This window comes from Electrona antarctica, assembly GCF_951216825.1.
Source record: "Electrona antarctica genome assembly, chromosome: 21".
NCBI lineage: Eukaryota > Metazoa > Chordata > Actinopteri > Myctophiformes > Myctophidae > Electrona > Electrona antarctica.
The window spans coordinates 1,769,544-1,787,043 of NC_136802.1; the positions used below are offsets into that span (position 1 = coordinate 1,769,544).

The window sequence follows — 17,500 nt, forward strand, 5'->3', positions numbered from 1 at the left end:
GCGGGCACAGTTTACATCATGTGAAAGCCAGACTGTACACGACAGATCTACAAATAGGACGCTGGTGCTCTCTGTCTCAGCAGCAGCAGAGCCTTAGAGAGACAGAGTTACGCAAACTGCCTTCACTTCATGGGGTTCCAGTCCAATGGAGGCTCTCCTACATAGACTTCTATTGGTCTTCAGTCCAATGGAGGCTCTCCTACATAGAACTTCTATTGGCTTCAGTCCAATGGAGGCTCTCCCTACATAGACTTCTATTGGCTTCAGTCCAATGGAGGCTCTCCTACATAGACTTCTATTGGCTTCAGTCCAATGGAGGCCTCTCCTACATAGACTCCTATTGGCTTCAGTCCAATGGAGGCTCTCCTACATAGACTTCTATTGGCTTCAGTCCAATGGAGGCTCTCCTACATATACTTCTATTGGCTTCAGTCCAATGGAGGCTCTCCTACATAGACTTCTATTGGCTTCAGTCCAATGGAGGCTCTCCTACATAGACTTCTATTGGCTTCAGTCCAATGGAGGCGCTCCTACATAGACTTCTATTGGCTTCAGTCCAATGGAGGCTCTCCTACATAGACTTCTATTGGCTTCAGTCCAATGGAGGCTCTCCTACATAGACTTCTATTGGCTTCAGTCCAATGGAGGCTCTCCTACATAGACTCCTATTGGCTTCAGTCCAATGGAGGCTCTCCTACATAGACTTCTATTGGCTTCAGTCCAATGGAGGCTCTCCTACATATACTTCTATTGGCTTCAGTCCAATGGAGGCTCTCCTACATAGACTTCTATTGGCTTCAGTCCAATGGAGGCTCTCCTACATAGACTTCTATTGGCTTCAGTCCAATGGAGGCTCTCCTACATAGACTTATATTGGCTTCAGTCCAATGGAGGCTCTCCTACATAGACTTATAATGGCTTCAGTCCAATGTCGGCTCTCCTACATAGACTTCTATTGGCTTCAGTCCAATGGAGGCTCTCCTACATAGACTTCTATTGGCTTCAGTCCAATGGAGGCTCTCCTACATAGACTTCTATTGGCTTCAGTCCAATGGAGGCTCTCCTACATAGACTTCTATTGGCTTCAGTCCAATGGAGGCTCTCCTACATAGACTTCTATTGGCTTCAGTCCAATGGAGGCTCTCCTACATAGACTCCTATTGGCTTCAGTCCAATGGAGGCTCTCCTACATAGACTCCTATTGGCTTCAGTCCAATGGAGGCTCTCCTACATAGACTCCTATTGGCTTCAGTCCAATGGAGGCTCTCCTACATAGACTTCTATTGGCTTCAGTCCAATGGAGGCTCTCCTACATAGACTTCTATTGGCTTCAGTCCAATGGAGGCTCTCCTACATAGACTTCTATTGGCTTCAGTCCAATGGAGGCTCTCCTACATAGACTTCTATTGGCTTCAGTCCAATGGAGGCTCTCCTACATAGACTTCTATTGGCTTCAGTCCAATGGAGGCTCTCCTACATAGACTTATATTGGCTTCAGTCCAATGGAGGCGCTCCTACATAGACTTCTATTGGCTTCAGTCCAATGGAGGCTCTCCTACATAGACTTCGATTGGCTTCAGTCCAATGGAGGCTCTCCTACATAGACTTCTATTGGCTTCAGTCCAATGGAGGCTCTCCTACATAGACTTATATTGGCTTCAGTCCAATGGAGGCTCTCCTACATAGACTTCTATTGGCTTCAGTCCAATGGCGGCTCTCCTACATATACTTCTATTGGCTTCAGCCCAATGGAGGCTCTCCTACATAGACTTCTATTGGCTTCAGTCCAATGGAGGCTCTCCTACATAGACTTCTATTGGCTTCAGTCCAATGGCGGCTCTCCTACATAGACTTCGATTGGCTTCAGTCCAATGGCGGCTCTCCTACATAGACTTATATTGGCTTCAGTCCAATGGAGGCTCTCCTACATAGACTTCTATTGGCTTCAGTCCAATGGCGGCTCTCCTACATAGACTTCTATTGGCTTCAGTCCAATGGAGGCTCTTCTACATATAGACTTATATTGGCTTCAGTCCAATGGAGGCTCTCCTACATAGACTTCTATTGGCTTCAGTCCAATGGAGGCTCTCCTACATAGACTTCTATTGGCTTCAGTCCAATGGAGGCTCTCCTACATAGACTTCTATTGGCTTCAGTCCAATGGAGGCTCTCCTACATAGACTTCTATTGGCTTCAGTCCAATGGAGGCTCTCCTCCATAGACTTCTATTGGCTTCAGTCCAATGGAGGCTCTCCTACATAGACTTCTATTGGCTTCAGTCCAATGGAGGCTCTCCTACATAGACTTATATTGGCTTCAGTCCAATGGAGGCTCTCCTACATAGACTTCTATTGGCTTCAGTCCAATGGAGGCTCTCCTACATAGACTTCTATTGAGAATGGGGACAACCAACTGGGACAAGTCCTGGACCGGAAGTAGGCAGAATTGCATTGGACTCAGGCGGCAACAGCCCAGCTTTAATGATCTTAAATCCCTTTATTTTAGATTGTTTTGTAGTAATAGTACAACATAAACATTACTGTACAATACTTTAAAACAGTTGTCATGTTGCAACACATGCCTAAAATAGCTCTTGTTTGCGCCGCCCTCGTTGAAAACAATGTTTTTTTTTCCAACTCCAGCTTGTCTCAGTTCAGGCTGCATGAACAGCGCTCGAGCGCTCGGTTTCTGCCCCCTCAATGTCGTAACTCTTCTGTTAGATGGCTCTGGGTTTCTGCCCCCTCAATGTCGTAACTCTTCTGTTAGACGGCTCTGGGTTTCTGCCCCCTCAATGTCCTAACTCTTCTGTTAGATGGCTCTGGGTTTCTGCCCCCTCAATGTCGTAACTCTTCTGTTAGATGGCTCTGGGCAATTATTTTCTTTTGTTTTAAACTTCATTATTTGTGACGTGTTGTTGTTGTCGTGGGAGAAACACCTCTTATCTCCGTGCAAGTAGTAGTAGTAAAAATCACACCCGTGTGAACTGAGTGAAGTGGTGCAACTACACATTTATTGTTATACGTCACATACTAACCATAGCAACCATGCTCGTTTTTTTTGGTTGCTAACCATAGCAACCATGCTCGTTTTTTTGGTACGAACAAACACGGGTACACGGGTACAAAGCCAGTTGTTGGAGTGGTTTGCACCACTCAAAAAGTACTGGCATGTTTGTTTTACATAATGGGATTGTGACATTAAAGGTATAATCAGTGATTTCACTTCATTCAAATATCACTTATTTTTTCAATTTTTTTGGATAATCCTCCCTACTATAGAGAGTGCTGACCATATAAGGAGTTCCTCCCTGTCCCCAGTGAGCCCCTGGGGTCAAAATAAACCTTAGTTTCAGTTTTGGTGGCGGGTGGCAAAGCCTTCATCCAATCAGGATGAGAGGGGCCTTCCTCCAATCATGATCGAGTGGGGGCGGGCCTTGGTGCGCATGCTGTTGACCGGTGCACATTTTGTTACCGGGGCGGACTGGGTGGTTTTCCAAATCACCCAAATCACTGAATGCTCCTTTAACCCATTTTGGGCGGGAACCCCTTTTTGGTGTTAGAATTATGTTATGCTTTAGCGTTTGAAAAATAGCAGATCTACAAGCTCATAGCGCGCCACCGAGTGGCGCGCTACGAGCTTGTAGGTCTATTTTTGAAAAAATCGAAGAACGACTGACATAGAAACATAGCTTTTTCAGAAAACTGTCAGGATTTAGAAGACATTTTTAGAATCTGAACTCAGGTCAAAATGGGTTAAGAATATTCCATTTCAATAAATAATGGATAAATAAAGCGACTGTGTTTAGTGGCTCAATAGCAACTCCCCGTGACCGCGCATCTAAAATATGAAAGCATCTAAAGACTCTTATCCAGTCATTAGTCCGGTCAGCGACCACCTTCGCCATCGCTGTTTTGGGGAGACGAGGAGGCTCTTCTTCTACAGCCAGATAGAACGGTGGTGAACGGTGGCGGTCGCTGAACTATCGCCCCCTTGAGTTGAGTTGCGTTAAGAAAAAGTTATAATTCTTCTTATTTAAAAAAATAAATATGAGCTCAATTGCTCCCCAAAAACCTGAACTTTTAACATTCAGTAGATGTTCTATGGTCTGGGGTTTTTTGGCTCAAAGAAGTGCTCCGGTCGGTCCCATACATGACACGTTTTTGGGACGCGGGGTCCCCGGAACATGCTTTGGTCATGTCTCGTCATTTTACATTTTACCATTTTAACCATTTTTTTTTTTAGTTTTTTTTTTTTACGTTGGCAATTCAAAAATAGCAGATCTACAAGCTGAGATTGTGTGCAAATCTAGGAATAATTTACGTGACTCTTTTTTGCTACAGAGACAGTCATGGCAGCAAGACTAACTGTTCAGGAGAGGAGAAAAACTTATTTATATTTTATTTTTTATCCAAAATTAGTTAATAGCACAGGCAGACTCTTCACATTCCGTGCTCAGCCAATGAGATCATTACCGTGGTACGAACACACAAAGCTGGCCACATAGGAGGGGCTAGCACCCCTCAAAAAAAATTTGTGAAGTGAGGGGCGCTCTTATCCTCATACATCAACTCATTCCGGCCAATCAGAATTTGCGTCCTCGTCTTTTTCCCACCGATTTTTGTGTTTACACGAACACTCAAAATTGTCCATTCATTGGACAATTATTAGTTCACGTCACATCTGACATAATTTCTCCTTTCATTGTCGATGGAAAATATTGAGACGTGTGGTGGACAAGATGACGTGAATTTTACCTTCATTGTCGATTTAATGTTTGTGTTGTGGACATTTTGTGGGGACAAGAGCTGTATATAGAAGCGCCCCTCAAAAAAAGAAAAAGAAAATCACACTTGTGTGAAGTGAGGGGTGCTCTTATGGTCATACATCATCATACATCTATGGGGTACAGGCAGACACCGCATGATGTCATGGCTGCCAGTTCCTATTGGCTGTTGCTAGTCATGGCTGCCAGTTCCTATTGGCTGTTAGTAGTCATGGCTGCCAGTTCCTATTGGCTGTTAGTAGTCATGGCTGCCAGTTCCTATTGGCTGTTGCTAGTCATGGCTGCCAGTTCCTATTGGCTGTTGCTAGTCATGGCTGACAGTTCTGCTGACAGTTCCTATTGGCTGTTTGGTAGTCATGGCTGCCAGTTCCTATTGGCTGTTGGTAGTCATGGCTGGCAGTTCCTATTGGCTGTACGTAGTCATGGCTGCCAGTTCCTATTGGCTGTTGCTAGTCATGGCTGCCAGTTCCTTTTGGCTGTTGCTAGTCATGGCTGCCAGTTCTGCTGCCAGTTCCTATTGGCTGTTTGCTAGTCATGGCTGCCAGTTCCTATTGGCTGTACGTAGTCATGGCTGCCAGTTCCTATTGGCTGTTGATAATCATGGCTGCCAGTTCCTATTGGCTGTTGGTAGTCATGGCTGCCAGTTCCTATTGGCTGTTGCTAGTCATGGCTGCCAGTTCCCACCTGATGTTGTGTGGGAGTCCAGACTGCTCCAGACCGTACTGAATAACTGCTAGCTTACACAACGTCTTCAGACTAGGACTTAAGTCCAAGACATACAGGTCATCAGGTGTTTTGTCTCCTCCAACTAGGATGATACGATCTCCCAGCCACCTAAACTGGCTCCTTTCCAAGCGAGGAAAAAAAAATCACACCCGTGTGAACTGAGTGGTGCAAGGTCTTATATAGTCTGATCAGCTATGTCAGTGACGTCACACACTAACCATAGCAACCATGCTCGTTTTTTTGGTACGAACAAACACGGGTACAAAGCCAGTTGTTGGAGTGGTTTGCACCACTCAAAAAAATCACACCCGTGTGAACTGAGTGGTGTAAGGTCTTATATAGACTGATCAACTGTGGTCTGACGTAATGTCTGACGTAATGAAATCACACCCGTGTGAACTGGGTGACCATGGCAACCATGCTAATTTTTTGGTACAAACAGACACGTAAACTAACAAAGCCAGTTGTAGGAGTGGTTTACACCACTCAGAAATCAGCGGGATAAAAAATCACACTTGTGTGAAGTGAGGGGCACTCTTATTGCCATCATCATACATCACATTCCGTGCTCAGCCAATCAAATCATTTCCGTGGTGCAAACACACAAGGCTGGGCATGGGAGGGGCTAGCACAGCTTTAAAAAAAAAGAAAATCACACTTGTGTGAAGTGAGGGGCGCTCTTACCGCCATACACCATCATACATCTATGGGGTACACGCAGACTCACAAGGCTGGACATAGTAGGGGCTAACGACCCTCAAAAAAGTGGTTCTTTCATTCAGTATATAAATGGCTTCATTGGTATCCCCCCCCCACCATGTGATGTCATGTTGATGACATCATCACACATTGTCATCATCATGCTAAAGGCACCGCTCACTTCACAAGTGTGATTTTTCAGTTGATTTTTCAGTTTCTAGTTGGTAGTCATGGTAGTCATGGCTGCCAGTTCCTATTGGCTGTTGGTAGTCATGGCTGCCAGTTCCTACTGGCTGTTGGTAGTCATGGCTGCCAGTTCCTACTGGCTGTTGGTAGTCATGGCTGCCAGTTCCTATTGGCTGTTGGTAGTCATGGCTGCCAGTTCCTACTGGCTGTTGGTAGTCATGGCTGCCTGTTCCTATTGGCTGTTGGTAGTCATGGCTGCCAGTTCCTATTGGCTGTTGGTAGTCATGGCTGCCAGTTCCTACTGGATGTTGGTAGTCATGGCTGCCAGTTCCTACTGGCTGTTGGTAGTCATGGCTGCCAGTTCCTATTGGCTGTTGGTAGTCATGGTTTCCAGTTCCCACCTGATGTTGTGTGGGAGTCCAGACTGCTCCAGACCGTACTGAATAACTGCTAGCTTACACAACGTCTTCAGACTAGGACTTAAGTCCAAGACATACAGGTCATCAGGTGTTTGTCTTCCTCCAAAGAGGATGTTGCGATCTCCCAGCATGCAACAGCACATCCTATATGTGGGGGGCGGGCCTTTCCCCTTGGGCTCAACCCTCTTCCAGGAGAAGGTCTCTGGACTGAATTTCCACAGATCATTGAAGTACTGGTTATCGTTGTTACCACCAAATATGTACAGCTCTCCATTGTAGGTAAAGGCTGAATGATCGTAGCGTCCTTTTGGAAGAAGCTGTGCAGAAGGTGTGTTGATCCAATGGTTGTTCTCTGTGTCAAACACTCTGATGGTGTTGTAGTACTGACCCCCACAGCCCCCAAATACAAACATCTTTGTCCCGATGATGGATGCAGAGTGACTACATGAAGCAGGCGGTGGAGTTCCTCTGGTATTAATTAAAGACCAGACCATTGTGGTGGTGACCAACTTGTACATGTCATTAGTGTGTCCAGTCAACTTGGTCCTTCCTCCATGGATAAACATGACCTTCTCCAACACACAGGCTGAGTGGTACCACCTCTCCTCTGGAACAGTCCCAGAAACCCTGGGTTTGAACCATCTGTGGGCGTCGACATCAAATGCATAAAGCGGCACACTTTTGTGGTACCTGTAGTACTTGTAGTAGGGGGAGTACTTGTAGTAGGGGGAGTACTTGTAGTACTCCCCCCCTCCCCAGAAGTACACAATATCTTCAATCAGCACAGCTGTGTGGCCTTCACGCTTGGAGGGAGCCTTTAGGGGCCGTCCTCCTCTCCCAGGGGTCACCTTCCTCCAGCATAAAGACACTGTGTTGAAGACGTGAACATCACCATCTCCTCCAAAGCAGTACAGCTCCTTCTCCACCACCACAGCAGAACGGGCCTCGTTAACGGGTCCTCCTTTCAGGTGTGTCGTCCAGTGAAGCATTTCTCTCCGGTTTGGAAGGTGTTGGTACGATGTCAAAGGTCAATGCATCGGTACTAGTCGCTGAATCACGTTGCGTATAGCATATGTAGTAGCAGAGGCCTATGGATCTCTACATTTGGTCATCACTTCATAGTTTGCTGACCACTGCTTCCTTACACCAAAAACATGTTGTTGCCCCGGACAGGACACTGATACATAGTATTTGTGTTACACTGCAGCCTTTGAAGGCTAGCGCCCACTACCCTCCTCCTTAGTCCACCACTCACAGAATCGAGAAACTCAGGGGTTTTTGGTTGATGGATGGACTGAGCAGAGACAGCATGTCTAGAACGAGGCCCGGGAAAGCCATTCATACTGTCAAAAAGGTCTAAAGAAGTAGGCTGTTGGGATGACTCCCCACAGCTGCAAGGTCGTTCTCTTGAAGATTAGAACGCTAAGGAATGTTATACTTCTTTGCCTTATACAAGTGTCTACTGTACCTTAGAATATATGCATGAATGCCCCTTTGAAACAAGTTGTGGGAAAGAATTTTTAATCTAAAATTGTTTTGATAACAGATTACAATACACGAGTTCTGGAAATATGTGATGGTATTATTTCTCTCACTCTGTCTCTCTCTCTCTCTCTCTCTCTCTCTCTCTGGGAAACCTGAGCACCCAAAGGGAACGCCCCAAAATATGCAAATACGCTCAAACCCAACGACAAGAGCGACTATCAGCTATGCAAAAAGTTAGTTGATGTTTGTAGCTAAGTGTATGTGGAGAGTTTTTCTAACTCTCCTCCCCGCTCCCGAGACCCGGTGTGTTTGTATGTTAGTTGCGTTCTGTGTTTTAAACACCCACAAGTGGTGACATTAGGAGAACGTGAAGAAGAAATTACCATCTGCAACGAAGTTGACTAATCGCGCGTTTTATCGATATAGCTGTTGACGAACATCCTGTATCAAGAGCCGCGAGCAGTCAATTCTACAAGACCGTCACCCAGTCAGAGCGATTCTGACAACCCTGTTTGGCAGGATTCAAGTGTATCGCTGAACCTCTGCCAAGCGGAACCAGAGGAGTAACCAAAGGAACTACGTTGGATCGATTAGATGCGGGTTGGATAACCTAGCCTACGAATGAACTTTTGCTGGATTACTTGGAAAGAGGTAATCGAAGAACTGTCGATAAAAGAGTCAAAGCCGATGAAGAATTGTCGATAAAAGAGACATAAGCCGTCAGAAGAGGATACCAATCGATCGACTGATTCATCGTTTGCACGCGTCAATCACAGGTCTGTCACTTATTACGTTACGTTGTGACAGGGGACATCATTACATGTGCTTTGACAAACGTCAATACGAGCTAGCCTCTATCCCTCTTTCTACCTCTTTCTTTCCTTTCAATACAAGAACTCATCTGTTTATCATATTCAGTTATTTGCAGTGCTTTGAGTGACATATAATTTGAACCTGTTGTTCACTATTTTGAACACGGCTGTGTTCTGAACGTTTACATTTCTGTTCACTTGAAAATAGTTAATAAACTCTAAAGGATTTGAAATAGATTCTCTCATTGTCATTACTGAACAGGTCTTGTGGATTTACTATGAATAAGAAGGAGACAATGTACCGCGAAATGAACAAACGATAATGAGACTGATTAAATGATCCATATATTGCATTCATATAAGAAAACGAGCATCATTCTCTGATTGGTGGGCGTTATCATATGACCGCAATATATTATCACACATTGTACCAGGATAATTACTACACATACAATGTGTTTTATATCACACGGCCGTGATGATGCAATGTTGTTTGCTGATTATGTCATTATGTGGAATGACGTTGCTCAACCCGTTTGGGCCATGGCCATGACATCATCAGTCTTCCATATTTGGGCATATTGAGAGAAAACAAGGTGACGAAAAGACATTTTGGCCGATATCGATATCCGATATAATTAATTGCTATTATGGTCGATAACCGATATAACCGATGTCGATATGATCTCATTCTGTATTAAGACAATATCATTTTTGCCATTCTGAAAAAGGCTTTTAAACGTGTTCCAACTTGTTGACTGTTATGAAAGCTTCCATAATCCATCTAGTCCTTGGTCTGCCCCGGGGTCTCCTCCCAGTGGAAATATAATCCATCTGGTCCTTGGTCTGCCCCGGGGTCTCCTCCCAGTGGAAATATAATCCATCTGGTCCTTGGTCTGCCCCGGGGTCTCCTCCCAGTGGATATATAATCCATCTAGTCCTTGGTCTGCCCCGGGGTCTCCTCCCAGTGGAAATATAATCCATCTGGTCCTTGGTCTGCCCCGGGGTCTCCTCCCAGTGGATATATAATCCATCTAGTCCTTGGTCTGCCCCGGGGTCTCCTCCCAGTGGAAATATAATCCATCTAGTCCTTGGTCTGCCCCGGGGTCTCCTCCCAGTGGAAATATAATCCATCTGGTCCTTGGTCTGCCCCGGGGTCTCCTCCCAGTGGATATATAATCCATCTAGTCCTTGGTCTGCCCCGGGGTCTCCTCCCAGTGGAAATATAATCCATCTGGTCCTTGGTCTGCCCCGGGGTCTCCTCCCAGTGGATATATAATCCATCTAGTCCTTGGTCTGCCCCGGGGTCTCCTCCCAGTGGAAATATAATCCATCTGGTCCTTGGTCTGCCCCGGGGTCTCCTCCCAGTGGAGATATAATCCATCTGGTCCTTGGTCTGCCCCGGGGTCTCCTCCCAGTGGAGATATAATCCATCTGGTCCTTGGTCTGCCCCGGGGTCTCCTCCCAGTGGAGATATAATCCATCTGGTCCTTGGTCTGCCCCGGGGTCTCCTCCCAGTGGAGATATAATCCATCTGGTCCTTGGTCTGCCCCGGGGTCTCCTCCCAGTGGAGATATAATCCATCTGGTCCTTGGTCTGCCCATAAGGGTCAATTTGGTTTCAAACTATCATTTCTTCAACTCCCTTAAGGACCCCTGGGGGTCCCCCCCGGACCGGACCCCACTTTGGGAACCACTGACTTAAATGGAGAGCACTTTTAGGACAGTGGAGGTGTGTAGACCACCTCTGCTGCCAGACCACTACAGGACAGAGGAGGTGTGTAGACCACCTCTGCTGCCAGACCACTACAGGACAGAGGAGGTGTGTAGACCACCTCTGCTGCCAGACCACTACAGGACAGTGGAGGTGTGTAGACCACCTCTGCTGCCAGACCACTACAGGACAGTGGAGGTGTGTAGACCACCTCTGCTGCCAGACCACTACAGGACAGAGGAGGTGTGTAGACCACCTCTTCTGCCAGACCACTACAGGACAGAGGAGGTGTGTAGACCACCTCTGCTGCCAGACCACTACAGGACAGAGGAGGTGTGTAGACCACCTCTTCTGCCAGACCACTACAGGACAGAGGAGGTGTGTAGACCACCTCTTCTGCCAGACCACTACAGGACAGTGGAGGTGTGTAGTCCACCTCTGCTGCCAGACCACTACAGGACAGAGGAGGTGTGTAGACCACCTCTGCTGCCAGACCATTACAGGACAGAGGAGGTGTGTAGACCACCTCTGCTGCCAGACCAATACAGGACAGATGAGGTGTGTAGACCACCTCTGCTGCCAGACCACTACAGGACAGAGGAGGTGTGTAGACCACCTCTGCTGCCAGACCACTACAGGACAGTGGAGGTGTGTAGACCACCTCTGCTGCCAGACCACTACAGGACAGTGGAGGTGTGTAGTCCACCTCTGCTGCCAGACCACTACAGGACAGTGGAGGTGTGTAGACCACCTCTGCTGCCAGACCACTACAGGACAGTGGAGGTGTGTAGACCACCTCTGCTGCCAGACCACTACAGGACAGTGGAGGTGTGTAGACCACCTCTGCTGCCAGACCAATACAGGACAGTGGAGGTGTGTAGACCATCTCTGCTGCCAGACCACTACAGGACAGAGGAGGTGTGTAGACCACCTCTGCTGCCAGACCACTACAGGACACTGGAGGTGTGTAGTCCACCTCTGCTGCCAGACCACTACAGGACAGAGGAGGTGTGTAGACCACCTCTGCTGCCAGACCACTACAGGACATAGGAGGTGTGTAGACCACCTCTGCTGCCAGACCATTACAGGACAGTGGAGGTGTGTAGACCACCTCTGCTGCCAGACCACTACAGGACAGCTGAGGTGTGTAGACCACCTCTGCTGCCAGACCACTACAGGACAGAGGAGGTGTGTAGACCACATCGGCTGCCAGACCACTACAGGACAGTGGAGGTGTGTAGACCACCTCTGCTGCCAGACCACTACAGGACAGTGGAGGTGTGTAGACCACCTCTGCTGCCAGACCAATACAGGAAAGAGGAGGTGTGTAGACCACCTCTGCTGCCAGACCACTACAGGACAGAGGAGGTGTGTAGACCACCTCTGCTGCCAGACCACTACAGGACAGAGGAGGTGTGTAGACCACCTCTGCTGCCAGACCACTACAGGACAGAGGAGGTGTTTAGACCACCTCTGCTGCCAGACCACTACAGGACAGTGGAGGTGTGTAGACCACCTCTGCTGCCAGACCACTACAGGACAGTGGAGGTGTGTAGACCACCTCTGCTGCCAGACCAATACAGGAAAGAGGAGGTGTGTAGACCACCTCTGCTGCCAGACCACTACAGGACAGTGGAGGTGTGTAGACCACCTCTGCTGCCAGACCACTACAGGACAGAGGAGGTGTGTAGACCACCTCTGCTGCCAGACCACTACAGGACAGTGGAGGTGTGTAGACCACCTCTGCTGCCAGACCACTACAGGACAGAGGAGGTGTGTAGACCACCTCTGCTGCCAGACCACTACAGGACAGTGGAGGTGTGTAGACCACCTCTGCTGCCAGACCACTACAGGACAGTGGAGGTGTGTAGACCACCTCTGCTGCCAGACCACTACAGGACAGTGGAGGTGTGTAGACCACCTCTGCTGCCAGACCACTACAGGACAGTGGAGGTGTGTAGACCACCTCTGCTGCCAGACCACTACAGGACAGTGGAGGTGTGTAGACCACCTCTGCTGCCAGACCACTACAGGACAGTGGAGGTGTGTAGACCACCTCTGCTGCCAGACCACTACAGGACAGAGGAGGTGTGTAGACCTTAGAGTATATATGAATAGAGACGGCACCCGGAGGAAACCCTGAGGCGATATGGATATAGTGGCCGAATTTGGTATTGCAGCGCTGGGCCAAACACATGAACGCACTGGTCCGTTGACTATCATTGCGCATGTTCATGATGACTGACACATGAACACTGTTTCATACGTGAACGCTGTTTCATATGTGAACGCACGTGAACGCGTGCAATGATAGTCAACGGACCAGCGCCTTCATGTGTTTGGGCCCAATCCATCCCAGAATGCACTCTGTTCCTACCCGGAAGGAGGAGTGAAATCGCCTCATGCGCTTTTGAGCAACTTAATGCAAGTGGATGGAGGAGAACTCGGGTGCCGTCTCTATTCATATATACTCTAAGGTGTAGACCCAGGGCCAATCTGGCCAGTTAGTGTAGATGCTTTGGCTCTCCATTCTGTTCACCGGTGGCCTTATTGTGCAAAAAGGTGAATAAAGAAACAGATTATTCTCTGCATCAAGGACATTTTTTTAAATATTTTTCAGTAATTTTTTCCAGTTTTTGCTATTTTCCAAACCGGTACCTGATTGATTGATTGACTGATTGATTGACTGACTGACTGACTGACTGATTGATTGATTGATTGATTGATTGATTGATTGATTGAAGTATTTATTAACAGTTTGCAGAATTACAGTACAATTCAAGCACAACTCAATACGAAGACTGTTAACTGTGAGTGGACGACACCATAAAGTATTACACTTCTTTACAAGAGGGTCCACCTTGTTCAATTCATCATAACATTTAGAGACGTACAAATATACACTTCTATATAGACACAAAACAGGAAATCCTCATCATAAAGGAGGTTTTTGGCTAGGTGGCCAAGCCTTCATTCAATCAGGATAGAGAGGGGCCTTCCACCAATCATGATCGAGCGGGGGCGGGCCTTGGTTTGTGTGCTGTTGGCCTGTCGCGTGCCCCCCCCCCCCCCCCTGTAGAGTGTGCACATCTTGTTACCGGGGGGGGGCTTTCCAAATCACCCAAATCACTGAATGTCCTCTCTCTGTCTGTCCTCTCTGTCTGTCCTCTCTGCGTGGTGGGACATCCGTCTGTCCCGTCTCAGCGCGGTCCGTCTGTCTGGGACACCTGCGGTGTGGGAAAGGGTCGTATGGGTCTGGGTGTCCTCGACACCACACAAAGGTTTAGGAGCACTTTGTGTTTGATTGTTTGTTTGTTGAGACAAACAGCCGGGAGTTGGACCATGTGTGACCTCCTAGGAGGACTCTAGTACCAGCAGGACCTTAAATGAACTGAGGTTACACTGAGGTTACACACTGACTAGCCTCAGAAACCTAGATGAACTGAGGTTACACTGAGGTTACACACTGACTAGCCTCAGAAACCTAGACGTTTTTATTTCCAGGGAGAAAAAAAAAAGTCTGGGACCGAGTCCACTTCAATTCGGCATAGAGTAGCGCAAACGTCGATCACTCTGATTTCTGATTTTCGTCTGCACCTGTTAAATTGACGCACACGCGCACACACGTGTACACACACACACACACACACACACACACACACACACACACACACACACGCCTCTCTCTCTGTCGCTCTAATTAAGGCTTGCATTTACATTCCAATGGGTGATTGAGGGTCGCGCTCTACCGCAACGGCCAATCAGCTGGCCACTAATAGTTCTCATGTCTTGTTTTTGTCCTCTCTCTTTTCTCATTGTATGGATTTTGGCCAGGCCAGAAATGGATTTGGACAGGCGGACGCCTGCCCTCGCCTTATTGTAGATACGCCCTCTGCTACACACTGACTAACTGACTGACTGCCTTCTGGGCTCCAACCCTCTGAAGCCACGGTCCTGTTCCTTCTGGGCGCCAACCCTCTGAAGCCACAGTCCTGTTCCTTCTGGGCTCCAACCCTCTGAAGCCACAGTCCTGTTCCTTCTGGGCTCCAACCCTCTGAAGCCACAGTCCTGTTCCTTCTGGGCTCCAACCCTCTGAAGCCACAGTCCTGTTCGTGGCAGTGGTGGCCGAACGGTTTGCGGAGCGGTCTTGATACCGGAAGGTCGCCAGTTCGAATCCCCGGACCGGCACGTTAAAATTACCACCGCTGAAGTGCCCTTGAGCAAGGCATTGAACCCCAACCATGAAATGTTCTATGAGCAGGGCGTGGCTGTAAACAAGCATCTCGAGCTTAGTCCACCTACCCTGGGTAAACAAAGAACTTTGCTTTTGCTTTGCTTTTCCTTCTGGGCTGCAACCCTCTGAAGCCACGGTCCTGTTCTGGAGAAGAGCACGGATCTGTCTGGATGTTAAAGCTGTAATACATAAGCTTCATGTCCCACTGCTCGGGGAGACCTCACTTCTAAACCGCTCCTCCTGACGGGCCATGCAGGGGCGATGATGAGCTTATAGCCAGTACTACACTTACATGTCCTACTGGGGCGATGTGTGTGTGTGTGTGTGTGTGTGTGTGTGTGTGTGTGTGTGTGTGTGTGTGTGTGTGTGTGTGTGTGTGTGTGTGTGTGTGTGTGTGTGTGTGTGTGTGTGTGTGTGTGTGTGTGTGTGTGTGTGTGTGGTAAAATGGTAAATGGTGCATTTATATAGCGCCTTTATCCAATGCGCTTTACATAGATTGTGCATCAATTCACCCATTCACACACACATTCATACACCGATGGCAGCAGAAACCATGCAAGGCACTAGCCAGCACATCGGGAACAATTTGGGGTTCAGTCTCTTGCTCAAGGACACTTCGACACTAACTCTGGGGGAGCCCGGGTTTGAACAGGCAACCTTGCGGTTACGATCCAGCCACTCCACCCCTGAGCCACCGCCGCCCCGTGTGTGTGTGTGTGTGCGTGTGTGTGTGTGCGTGTGTGTGTGTGTGTGTGTGTGTGTGTGTGTGTGTGTGTGTGTGCGTGTGCGCGCGCGTGCGTGCGTGTCTTCCAGGTCCACCCATCTGATGTGTAATGTGTGTGTGTCGTTGTGTCTTCCAGGTCCACCCATCTGATGTGTAATGTGTGTGTGTCGTTGTGTCTTCCAGGTCCACCCATCTGATGTGTAGTGTGTGTGTGTCGTTGTGTCTTCCAGGTCCACCCATCTGATGTGTAGTGTGTGTGTGTCGTTGTGTCTTCCAGGTCCACACAGCCGCGTGTCTCGATGTCCACCCAACGAGTACCAGTGTGGAGGAACGGAGCTCTGCATCCCCATGAGCAAGCTGTGCAACGGGGAGGCAGACTGCACCGACGGCTGGGATGAGGGGCCACACTGCAGAGGTATACCTGCTTTACCACTAACTCTGGGACCCCCAGGGGCCCCCAGGGGCCACACTGCAGAGGTATACCTGCTGTAACACTCTGGGACCCCCAGGGACCCCCAGGGGCCACACTGCAGAGGTATACCTGCTGTAACACTAACTCTGGGACCCCCAGGGGCCACACTGCAGAGGTATACCTGCTGTAACACTAACTCTGGGACCCCCAGGGGCCCCCAGGGGCCACACTGCAGAGGTATACCTGCTTTAACACTCTGGGACCCCCAGGGGCCCCCAGGGGCCACACTGCAGAGGTATACCTGCTTTAACACTCTGGGACCCCCAGGGACCCCCAGGGGCCACACTGCAGAGGTATACCTGCTTTAACACTCTGGGACCCCCAGGGACCCCCAGGGGCCACACTGCAGAGGTATACCTGCTTTAACACTCAGGGACCCCCAGGGGCCACACTGCAGAGGTATACCTTACTCTGGGGCCCCCAGGGGCCACACTGCAGAGGTATACCTGCTGTAACACTAACTCTGGGGCCCCCAGGGGCCACACTGCAGAGGTATACCTGCTGTAACACTAACTCTGGGGCCCCCAGGGGCCACACTGCAGAGGTATACCTGCTGTAACACTAACTCTGGGACAAGGGGCCCCCAGGGGCCACACTGCAGAGGTACGGTACCAAAATAGTCTGGGACCAGGGGCCCCGGACTGCTATGTCCGTACAATTTACAATTTAGGCATTTATCAGACACGTTTAATCCAGATCGATTTACCGTAAGCAAGAACAACATTTTACATATTACTGTACATCAAATACATAGAAACAGTCATCATGAATCATACGTAAGCTAAGAACCTAACAGTGGAATATCTATATAATGAAGCTATGCATTTACACTATAGACTCTGGGACCTCTGTAGTAACACTCTATACTATAGAGTGTTATGTCTACATAAATGCTATATCTAAGTTACATAAGTTGAGCCTTTGCATTCGCCTGTAAGGTCGTCGAGGCTAGGGCAAGTGCTAGCTACGGTCTGTAGTTCTGACTGCAATGGGAGGTTCATTCCATAGTTTAGATTGGCAGTGAGTCTGTAGTTTTGACTGCAATGGGAAGTTCATTCCATAGTTTATATTGGGAGTGAGTCTGTAGTTCTGACTGCAATGGGAAGTTCATTCCATAGTTTATATTGGGAGTAAGTCTGTAGTTCTGACTGCAATGGGAAGTTCATTCCATAGTTTTGGAGCCAGAAGGGAGAAGAGTTTGGGACGTGTAGAGGACGTGTGGAGTGTTGTCCCGGCATTTTTAGTGA

At 48.4% G+C, this 17,500-nt stretch overlaps 1 protein-coding gene across 1 annotated transcript in view; it reads left to right on the plus strand.

The window, feature by feature from the left end:
* Positions 1-17,500, plus strand: part of LOC306913789 (low-density lipoprotein receptor-related protein 1-like) — a gene marked incomplete at its 3' end in the record, with an annotated part of 277,756 nt that overhangs the window by 56,168 nt on the left and 204,088 nt on the right. The window contains exon 3 of the mRNA XM_079490601.1: positions 16,059-16,196. Coding sequence (XP_079346727.1) covers positions 16,059-16,196 — 138 coding nt within the window. The remainder of the gene's footprint in view (positions 1-16,058; positions 16,197-17,500) is intronic.